Source organism: Temnothorax longispinosus, chromosome 7, assembly GCF_030848805.1.
Source record: "Temnothorax longispinosus isolate EJ_2023e chromosome 7, Tlon_JGU_v1, whole genome shotgun sequence".
Classification (NCBI taxonomy): domain Eukaryota; kingdom Metazoa; phylum Arthropoda; class Insecta; order Hymenoptera; family Formicidae; genus Temnothorax; species Temnothorax longispinosus.
In genome coordinates this window covers 21,248,154-21,259,919 of record NC_092364.1, presented here as the reverse complement: position 1 = coordinate 21,259,919, position 11,766 = coordinate 21,248,154, and the positions used below count along the sequence as shown (strand labels likewise).

The 11,766-nt window shown below is 34.9% G+C and overlaps 1 protein-coding gene across 2 annotated transcripts; it reads left to right on the top strand.

The window, feature by feature from the left end:
• The first annotated feature begins 2,553 nt into the window (after window positions 1–2,553).
• Window positions 2,554–11,469, top strand: Spab (space blanket). Of its 2 annotated transcripts, none has more exons than XM_071782667.1 (6): window positions 2,554–2,714; window positions 4,409–4,600; window positions 6,391–6,511; window positions 6,671–6,820; window positions 6,923–7,011; window positions 7,238–11,469. In XM_071782667.1, the coding sequence occupies exons 2-6, from the start codon at window positions 4,439–4,441 to the stop codon at window positions 7,379–7,381; spliced, it is 666 nt and encodes a 221-aa protein (XP_071638768.1). In that variant the 5' UTR covers window positions 2,554–2,714; window positions 4,409–4,438; the 3' UTR covers window positions 7,382–11,469. The 2 variants fall into 2 exon arrangements, with proteins under 2 accessions (XP_071638768.1, XP_071638767.1); XM_071782666.1 differs by having other exon boundaries at window positions 6,382–6,511.
• The last annotated feature ends 297 nt before the right edge of the window (window positions 11,470–11,766 follow it).

The following is an 11,766-nucleotide window of genomic DNA, read 5'->3' as shown; positions in this document are numbered from 1 at the left end:
AATCTTGGAGCAACCCCTTGTCATCTCGTTACACTGATTATTAATTCTGTGCTTAATGTAATAAATGGGGAAATAATAGCAAAGTACGCAGCTTATGTGATGAGGGGGAACGAAATGTCGTGCTACCGATTAGGATCTTTGTGAATACGCACTCTTTATTACGTCAGCTACGCGTAAAGTACGGTTATTCTATTCAGGATGGAAGAAGCTTCTCGTAAGTACGGTTAACGTTATTATTTCATTACAACTGATGTTAATTCTCTTTGTAAACCTCGCGAGATAAGAAATTACGATTAAATTAAGAAATAATTAGAATCATGTAGGTCAATTGCAAAAAATAAACTGCGTTTTTTAATTCCATTTGAAACATCACTGGCACGCAGAATGCAAACCGTTAATTCATAAATATTTGAACAGAACATTGATAAAATTTAAAACAAGAAATAATAAATGGGTATTACAACATAGATAAAAAATTTTCAGACAGAAATTAAAATTAAATTGATAAATTATACTAAAAAATATTATTTAATACAAAATTTCCCTAGATATAATATAAAATTATTTGACGTCTTAAATTAATTGGATTAAACAAAAATTCTGTATGTGTGTAAATTATATACGAGCGGGGCTAATGTTATATTTCCGTTTAGAGGAAAGGGCGCGGTAGCTCAAAGGATCATTGAATGGCGTGTTGGCTGACCTCGGCGGAGAACAAATTTCACGTAAGTGATTGGGATCACCAAATGAGTGTCCATCACACAAAACTATCCCGGTTTATTCATGCGCGTGCTTCTACGATGCGAGACAATGTACATTTATATTCCGTCATAGTGGACACGAAATTTCTTAGAAGTCTGGGACCTGTTATCCACGGCACGCAAGGCCAAAGTAACGTTCGAAGTTACGCCGCGAAACGTCAAAGCGGAAAGAAGTGAGGCGATTTAATGGTACGTACGTACCGTAGGTACATACACATACACGCGGCGCGACCCGGTGCACTCGCGAGGACGCGTGTATGCACCTCGAGTACGCTCGCCTGCGTACTCTGGCATTTCGTCGCACAGGTGGTTGCATCGTAGACGGACGGTCAATGTATTTGCGACCTTCTGCGTCGCTGCAAAGATTTGCGCGCGTCTACCGACTCGTTCTCCTCCTCCGCGAAAATGTTCACTGAATGCCCTTTTCAGGAAAAAGGAAGAATAACGTCGCAATTAGAATTCAAGGTCAATTGTTAGTTACAAGAAAGATTAAAGTTGAAGGAGTAAAGGATATTGTACAATTTCAAATTATTGATCGTAATTTATAATTATCTGTAAAAGACGGCTCATAAGTTAGTAAGATCTATAAGAAAACTGGTAATAAAGTAATTGCAGTTTACATTAACGGTTTGAATAACCTTTTCTTAAATTCCTCAAAATGGAAGAAAAATATTATTTATCAGTATTTTCATTAAGGATTTTAAGCAATAAAAATTACTTCAGTGTTTTAAAACTAACCCAAGAGTCTATGAATAGTTTATATAAAGACATTTCAAAATTCAGATCTCTTGATAAAATCAAACTTGAAAGGATTAAACAAAAGCAAGTCTGTTGCGATTTCTGCTTCGTAATCGTCTAACATATGTGAAAGAGTACGCGGGGGTTCATGAGCGGGTATATGGAGCAGGAGCGACCGCCCGGCGGGCACATCAGGATACCTTGGATCAATACGGTCAAAAGAGAACGAAACTAGTGGCAATGTAAGGAGTGCGAGAAGGAGTGAGCTAAAATGAACAAGGTAAGCTCGGAGAACGTGTCCTGGCGCGCAAGGCGAAGAATATACTCGGTTGCTGTAAATACATCTTGAGATAAATAAAACAGCGGGCACTAAGAACCAGACAAATTCCGCGATACATAGATAATTCCCCCACAAAATTGAGCTCGCACGACTGGAGAACGAGATTATCTCGTTATCTCTGACCTTTTCGCAGAACGAGCATTGCTCTTTTCTCCGGATGTTACGGAATGTCGCAATTTCTGTAAGTATTTGCCAACACAAGCAGTATCTCAAAGGATCGTGATATTATAATTAGCGAAAGGGATGAATCTATATGTACATGCGAGTCTGAGAAAAATTACGTTTTGTCGCGAGATTTCAAAGTAATGTAAAACTGTGGATTTTTTTTTCTCTTTAGCATAAGCAACAAAAAGGACATTGCATTAGTTGCTAGATTTTCCATCAAATACCAACAAAAACTGGTTTTTAATGAAAAGTGAGTGCATATCGGTTCATTATACCACTGCAGCATTGTCGCACTCGATCACGTCATTGCCGACGCTGCATGCGGCGCGTTATCCGTCAATACGAGTAGCTTCGAGTGGTTAATTCATTCGAGTAGCTCCTTCGGCCAACTATATCTCGCTCGATATGAAGCAGAAGATCTGAATGAACAAAATGTCACCTAGGCCGCAAACGGGTGGTATGAAAAAAAATGAGAAGAAAACGGGCCGGCAGCGGGTGGCGCATGCGTCACCGTGTATATGCGCCCGTGTGACGGTAACCGGAACGACGTAGAAGTATAGATTGCCGAAGCGAGCACAGCACGGACTCAGTCCTCCAGCAAACTCCATCGAGGACTTGTTGAGCTTGTGTGAATCGAGGGGTAGCTAATCCTGCCCGGCCGAGGTGTGAAGGCGTTCCAGGCAAGCTGAGCCAGGGCGCAAGAACATTTTGTAAGTGAATCATGGCTTAAATTCGATAACACCACGGGTGCTTCAGATGTTCAGTATGATGCTGTCAGACATTGTGGGTGTTTGGGACGAGACACCAGAGTGTCCTGCATGTTATATTTTTCGAAGCTTGTTTTTGAGACATTCTCGATGTTTTTTTTTTAGATAAAGTAGTTCCCGTTAAAGTAATGAAATACAATCAAAATAGGATTAAACTAATTGATTTACAGCTTTAAAGTTAAAATAAAACTGTGTTTAAATATCATTTTTAATTAGTTTGGTACATTAACAAATAATTTGAGCTATAGAAATCGGAAATTAAATTTAGCTTATTTTAAAATTTATGTTAAATTTACAGATTTACTGATTTTACCTACAGTCCATTTATATATAAATGTCATGCATTAAATATTGTAAATAAATTTCACCGTAGATAAAAAGAGATAAGAGGAAAATTGATGAAACAAGAATTATTGATTATATACTCGAGATTAATGTTAGTATTGACCTAATGTAATTCATATTATTCATATCATACGCTGAGCTATTGTAAATTGCTTTTAGTCCTTGACTAGAATATGAATGTAACTCGTTATGTGTATTTCTATCTTTTCTAAACAACTTAATAATGAGCGCATTTAATCTTCTGTCACGATATAATGAATGAAGCAATTTTCTCTAAACGCCTACCATATCATGATTATCATTTTAAATATTAAAGTTAAACAAATACAGTCGATTGCTTCCAAATATAGTAAAGATATTCAATATCAATTGTTTAATTAATACGGTATAGATTATGCATCTGAGTCGCAATAAAGCTTACTAAAAGCGAAACTTAGTGAACTTTACTAATAGTGCGATGTATGAAGTAAATTAAAGAAATAACATTACGAAAGAAATAAATAAGTAATAATAACATCGCTGACTTGCATGCATGAAGAATGTTTTTATCGCTTTTGCATTATGAAACTGTATCAGCAATAGCGAAAAGATCGCTTCAAGAAAAGCATTACATCACCGGCATCTGATATGATAAGCATAAGCCAACGTGCAAAACGGGTTCGATGCTAACGGCAGCTAACTGCGTCTTATGGATCGCTGCTTGCAACAAAAACAGTCGAGATAAACAACACGGAAATAAAATATACTTGCGAGAGATACGACGCGCGATGGAAAGAAAATTAAGCGAAATTCATTCCAATCGAAACGGTAACAAATTCCTCCTCGTCCTGTTTTGCAATTTAAATATTCTGTTTTTATCCTTATCTCTGTGAGCTCGATCATAAATATAATCTATTTTCACGTATAGCCTTTTAGATTTTAATTTTAGCACATTACTGCCAGTCAAATTTTTAAAATGGTAAAGAATTCATATAATAAAAAAAAACGAAATTCATCTCTCTCTGCTGAATCTTGTAGTAAATTAAGAAAGAAAGTTCAAAACGTTCTGAAATGTTCGCGAACATCGATACAATAAATTTTCCGCGCTTAGAAGATATATTTTAATAAATTCCAGGTTTAAAAATTCATTCCCTCCCGATTATTTTGAGATAAGTAATGCATTTCTAAGTATTTGCGCAATAATACGTAATAAATTAATAATCACTTTTCAATAATGTGTGGTTACGACGAACCTCTCAGATAAATCGATTTTAACGCGATATGAACACCCTTTCTTCCTCGGATGATTACAGAGCGCCGAAGATTAGTACATCTCCAACGGCATGAAGGTGTGTGCGGTGATAACGTTAGTGCTTGTAGCAAACACGGCGTATATCGGTGTCGAGGCATGGGGTGGTCTCTTCAATCGCTTTAGCCCTGAAATGCTATCTAATCTCGGCTACGGCGGTCATGGAGGCTACATGAACCGTCCTGGGCTACTACAGGTACTAGAAATTACAACCTTTTCTTTGAAAATGTATAACACTTCTATTCTTTCGCAATCATTATACTTTATAAAGACGCCGCAAGGATGTGTAAAATACATCTCAATCTATCAAATGTCCTTCACACATTTTTTTAAGCGTTAAAAATAAACGTCAAAAGTTTATTCAGATATTTCTTGAAATCTTTTTTACCGACCTGAAAATCCAGGCATCAAAGAGAAAAGTCTAAAAAAATGTCTTATGTCCATTTCTACCAATAAGAACTTTATATATATATAATCTCGGTTTAAATTACTAAATTAAGCCAAGATTAAAGTTAATCTGCATTGGTAGAAATGGACATTAATCTTTATAATTCATGTGCTTTAAATATATCTTAGATATTAAAGATAAAAGTTCAGAAGTTTTTCCTTGAGCCTTCAGAATCAGAGATCCTTCAAACTCCATGAAAAACCAAACAAAAGTTTAAAAAATGTTCTACTCTCTTAGACGCTCTTCAAACATAATATATCTCACAGACTGATAAAAATCTAAACAACCTTCTAGTTTGCCTAGATGCCCTTCCGAGTTTTTTTAGACGCCACTTGAACTTTTTATTGTTTGATTTAATTAGCAACATCGTGCTGCAGTACAGGTCACGCACGATCGATACTTCATTTTCGAGTTGCGTGCACTTGCACTTGCATAACCGCGAGAAGAATTCTCCAGCGGCTACGTTTATTTTCGCTTTCCTTCGCTTTTCTCGTAAATTAACCGCAAGATTGCGACCCGGAGATTGAATAGAATCGCGCCCGCAGCGCGATATTCAAGTACGAAATTTACTGTTACTATTATAGAAACTTTTACTACGTTTCAACTGCAGCGGGGTTATAACTTCCGGATTACTCAAACCCGATAATATCCGCGCCATTTCAATTTGCAACTCTGTTTACTTGAGATTAAGTCAGATAATTCTTTTCGTCGCGTGTATAATTCCTTTTATTATTAAATGTAGAATTATACATAGTAAATATTTTCTTACTTATGTATTCCCTATATATTCGCAAATTGTGTTGCTTATATATTCATTTCTTTGAAGAAAAGTGAACTTGCAAAATATTTTGAACAAGATTATATAAATAAATCTAATCTTACGAGAGAACATCAGATGCATTATTCAACTCATACTTAATCTCTCTGCGAAGGAAAGCATCGCGCGATACATATTGATAACACTGATTCAGCAAAATTAGGAGTAAGACAGTTAGAAATAATCGCTGAAGTAAATTAAAATCAACGGGGAAAAAATAAATTATCATTCCTTACAGAGTACAAGACAACAATGTCAACAATTCTATGTACCGATATTTTATTAGCATTAATTTAAGAGAGAACAATAATTCTTTTTACCCAACTTTTACACTGAAAAAAAAAAAAACTTAGATCCAAGAAAATATTTTTTCACATAGTACCACAATGGCTTATTTACTTAATATAATCACATATTTATTTAGAATGAGATATCTTTACTTAAATTAAGTAAAAATATCTTGTGGCCACAAGATGCCACAAGATGCCACAAGACATTGACTTAAATTAAGTAAAAATATCTAATTTTAAATAAATATGTGATTATATTAAATAAATAAACCATTGGCTTCACTATGTGAAAAAATATTTTCTTGGATCTAAGTATTGTTTTTTTCAGTGTAGTTTTTCCTGACGAATTATTTCGCGATTTCAAAATTTATTACTAAATGTATATGATCCTAAATCAAGCATTTAGATTTTAAATAAAGCAGTCGTTTCAGGAAGGATACGGTGGCGCGTACGGAGAAGGAATCGAAACAACGGAAGAACCTTGCTACGAAAGGAAATGCGCGTACAATGACCACTGTTGCCCGGGTTCCATTTGCGTGAATATCGATGGAGGTAAATCAAAAGAGAAAACATCCCGCAATTAAAAGTTTCTTCTTATTAATTAATTAAAACTTCTTGATCAGCAAAAAATAAAAGATTATATAGTAAAAAAAAAAATCTATTTCTCGTCGTATTGTCGATAAGAAGATAATCGCGAGTGTAATATTCCAGTTGTTGGAACATGCATCTACGATTTCGGCATGAAACAAGGCGAGCTTTGCAGACGGGATGGCGATTGTGAAACTGGCTTAATGTGTACCGAGATGGCTGGACGCGAAACAAAATCGTGTCAACCACCAACCACTTCGAGCAAGTTGTACAGTGCGTTGACGAGCATACATATTTTGCTCTTTCAAAAAATAGAATGTACAGTTCTATAAGATTATAAAAAGATTCTATCGTGCAAATGTGATGTACTTACAGATGAGGAGTGCACTATGTCGAACGAGTGTGACATCAGCCGTGGACTATGCTGCCAATTACAAAGGCGACACCGGCAAACTCCTAGAAAGGTAACAATATTTATCTATTATTTGAATTGTAAAGCGTTATAATTAGGTTTAAAATTCTGAACAATATATTTCAAGAAAGGTATTCAAAATTCTTTTTTTTGTTTACGCAGAATTGTGTGATAAAAGAAATGATCCACAAAATAAATTTCTTTTAATACTTTGCCAGGTAGAAAAATTTAATAATTCGTTTAATAATTCTAATAATTATGGAAATATTTCGGAACAGGTTTGCTCGTACTTCAAAGACCCCCTGGTTTGCATCGGCCCGGTGGCGACGGATCAGATAAAGTCCGTGATCCAATACACTTCCGGCGAGAAACGGATCACCGGACAGGGCAACCGCCTGTACAAACGGATGCCGTTCGCCTAAACGCTCGCTCGTCATCACGACGGATGGGAAGTATACAGTATAAGATAAGTTACGAGAAAATCAAATCCTCCTTTAGTCGTTGTGAAGATACCTAGGTCTAAGTTTGTCGATTCGACATTATCTCGATCTTCTTCCTAGTCCTTAACTTTACTCCACGCCACGATACACCGGGAAGTATGGCGATAGCGTGCGACAAAAGTGGCAAAATTAAATGTTACTCGGGGAGATGTTACTTCGAAGATGATTCTTCTTCGAATATAGCGCGACTGAAAAACCTATAAACACATATCATAGTAAGCCGTCTTATAGGTCTCTAAGGATAAGGGACACGCTAGCGTAGTCGTGATAAGGGAGAGTGCGCTGATGTTTAAGAGCGCTGTTCGACAAAGATGTTTCTTAATGATATAGAGGTAAGGTATACGAGGAGCTTGAGAGAAGGTTTGTGTATCGGTCTACCGATTGAGCTTTTTTTTCGAATTAGAGAAAAATTAATAAAGCACTTAACTGTTCGCGATAAGTCATAGAAGGTTATAGAAATAAGATAAAGTAAATGAGAGGCGTGCACAAAGAAATGAAGTCTTTGTTATCGTCGCAGTGTCAACATTGACTATATTCTTATTTTATTAATCAACGATATTTTCGCTATGATATTTCGACAAAATCTATCTTTCGAGAATTTCTGAAGCAGTAAAACAATATAGATCACGACCGCTGATGCCGTTGCATCGCAACGAGATATCTTTCAACGATGCGAGAATTTCAATGTCGATACCGCGAATGATAATGATCAAATTGCATGAAAAGCTATGCTTTCGAGCTGCATTTTCATATATGTATATTCATGTGTAATATGAAGTCGAAATTTATATAAAAATTTCGAAATTGATATAGTAACGAAAATAATCTTACATAGGCTGCGTTCGCTTTGGGCGCTGTCGAGCTGAAAGTCAGTATATCTTTATTGCTCATTATATGTTGAAAAAAGATGGAGTGATGCTTTCAGCACGAAAGCACCCAAAGCGAACGCAGCCATAAAGAGAAAATGATATGCGAGAAGAGTTTCTGAGAGTTAAAACGTATATTGAAATAAAAACCCAAGATCAAAAACACAGTCAAATAATTCTAAAAGAGACATTCTTTAAATTTGAGATGTCTTTTGGACTTCTTTTGAAATTTTTAACTTCTATATCGTTTGAAAAATGTATTTCGCGATTTTGAATAATAAAACGAAGAAAATGCAGCTAAAAGGAACAGAGCTATCATTGTAAGCGGTGTAAGTTGTAAGTTGACTTATAGTCGGGGATCGAGAGATTCCAATAAGACGGGATGCCAGCAGAACGTGACGAGAGAAATCTTCTGCAATGGCGGATTTAAGGCTCAAATAAAATAAGCGAAATAACATTTTTACCAGAGCCAAATAATATTTACGAAAATATTTTCCATTTTATTACTGAAATATGAAGGATTCAAGCACAAACGGTCATAAATCAGAACGATTTATGACCGAACGATTTGGGAGAGCTGTCAGTGATAGAGGTTTCTAATGATGCTCCGAGAAACCGGTTATCCATAAGTCCGCCATTGCACGTCCCGTTGATTATTCAAACGCACAGATCGCAGATATATTTATCTTTCTTTATCCATTTTACGAACGGTCGTCCGGCGGACGTCGTAAGAAACGCGAAGTGTCAGTCAGACGGTTTTAATGGCGGAGAAGTATTTTCTACTGGTGGAAGAGAGAGCTGAAAAAGGCGCAAGTACCTTTATAATCCGGTCGATGTTTCGAGTTTACCCTTAGAAATCGTACTTAGACGTTTAACTCGACTCTACGTCGAATACATTTATCCCTACCCTTCTCTAAAAAGAACTTGGCACACTGTCGGTGTGTATATTGTACTCGTAATAACAATAAGTCACATTGTGGAGTTGAAAAACGACATATTTTAGAATGTAGAAGGATTATTATCCACTGTAAACGATACATATCAAAGAGAGAAAAGTTTTTCTCCGGCATCTTATATTCAGAGATATAGCGTTATATATAAATATACACATATACAATGACGATGGGAAAGAAGAGACACTTTAACTCTTAGTGGCAAATATAGATGTGCGTATATTGTTCGTTTAAAGGAAAATAAAATCCTAAAGCAAGTACCAAGGAGGGGAAGTTATTAAAGTAAACACAAGTTATTAAAAAAAAAAAAAATCGCGGAAATCGCTCTGTTAAACATTAATCTCGGGAATCACTCTCCGTCGAGTAGTAATATCGCGGAAATCGCTCTATTAATTGTACTAACGTTAATGAAATCGTAATAATAAATGTACGATACACATTGTCTGTGGCTATTAAGTGAAATATTAATCTGTGAAAAACATTCATTATAATATTAATCGTTATCTGTCGTCAGAGAAAGTATAATGTTTAAGTAATAATCGTTTGAGATCGATTGCATTGATGTTTCAAGCGTAATCGAGGGAGACGCAGTGTTAAAAAGTGTTTTTCGAAATCGCGTTCGCATGCAACAACATATCAACAACAGCAAATAAGAATGGCAAAAATGCTCTAATCTCAGTAGTAACCTGTCCTGTCCTTTGTCTTATTACTGAAAAAAAAAGCTCTTAGCGAGCCGCTACTTTCCACACCATTGGTGCTATAATCGTCAAGAGAGTCCCCTGAAGACGTATATTATCAATCCTCCACTATCTCTCGATTCTCCTCCACTATTTCCGAAACGTTAATCTACCTGTGTAAGAAAACTCAAAACATATCATACGAAATGCCTAATGCATTTAAGAGAATTCTATAAAATATGAGTGTTAATTACAAGATGTATTATCTTATCGAAATTATATTTTTATCTTTGATCCGTATGTGTACCTAAACTCTATATATTTACACAATATTCATATATTTTCTCGAGAGGCGTATATATATAATATATATATATACAATATATATATTATATACTTATAAAATAATATATATATACACACACACATACAGACACACATAATACATTTGACGCACATTCACATATCCGCCCTGCTCTATCATACGTATATAATGAACTTGCAATGAAGACTTTTTACTCATTTTAAGCGTAAATTTTTCTCGTCTTAAATTGCAGATGTAACATTATTTATCAATGCGGATTGATGGCTAATCGTAATAATTTACACGTCTTATTCAATCATCGCTACAACCTGGATGATTTCCCGAAAAATGTCAACATTCGATATATGAGATATCTTAGACCTTAAAAAATTTTCAATTATAAAACTCGTCTTTATCCAATCATGTACAGTGCCATCAGATTTGCATTGTATGAAATTAATTACAAATATTATAAATATGTTAAATTAAAATTTTATTATTCGATCCGCAAGCGTGCAGAAAGAAATTTTCTTACTAGATATTGAACACGTACTATTACAATTATTTATAGCATATGTTGTAAGACATATCTCCTCCCTTATATAGATATAAAACAATATTATATAATTCATTATAATTGTCTACGAATATTTTATATATTATAATCCGTATATATAATTTCATAGATGGCATGTATTATGTGTGTATGTATATATGCGCATACATATGTGTATATATACATATATATGTATACACATTTTCTCGACAGTTTCTATTTCTGCCTGAATATCTTCTTTCTCTTAACTAATCTAATTAGTCGGGCTAAGGAACTGGACTAAGGAAGTATTTTGTGAACTGCACACAAAAAAAAGATACATATCATAGCTTGTAAGAGTCTTTGCCTTGTAAGGAAGTTCAGACGCATGTTCACAAAGCACAGAATGCGAAGTGGCGGCGAATATATGCATATACATATAATATATACATTATACGAGCTGTCGCAGATTTTAAGGGAAATTCGGCCGTCTGGCCTTGAGTCGAAAGTACCTCTGCCGAAAGAGTTAATCCCCAGCGTAAAAACTTTATGTGTTTATGACGTATATGTAAATGTATCGTTCAAAATTACAATATTTAAAAAAAAAAGTTCTAATAGCTAAATGTGAAATACACGATGGTGCATATGAAATAAACCGAACATATATTTCTGTCACTCCTTCTGGCTATCGAGTATTTTCTCCTCAAAAATATGCGCTCGCGTTCTCACGTAAACGACTTTCCATGTTTATGACTGTCTTTCTTTATTCGTTCATTGATCAGATGCTTAATGAAGGAATTGCATAACGTTTCATAAATAAATATCATCAATTTTTATATAAATGATCTAAAGAATTGTAACTTCAACATGGTAAAATATTATGTAGTTATGTAAAAAATTGAAAAAAAATTACATAAATTAATATTTAATAATTATAATATTTAATAAAACATTTCATATATCGTAAATATT

Excerpts from the sequence above, each read along its gene's own strand:
- Spab (XM_071782666.1), top strand. The coding sequence starts at position 4,439 with ATGAAGGTGTGTGCGGTGATAACGTTAGTGCTTGTAGCAAACACGGCG. Across the intron at positions 4,601-6,381 it reads ACCGTCCTGGGCTACTACAG|TCGTTTCAGGAAGGATACGG; the intron begins GTACTAGAAATT and ends TAAATAAAGCAG. Across the intron at positions 7,012-7,237 it reads ACCGGCAAACTCCTAGAAAG|GTTTGCTCGTACTTCAAAGA; the intron begins GTAACAATATTT and ends ATTTCGGAACAG.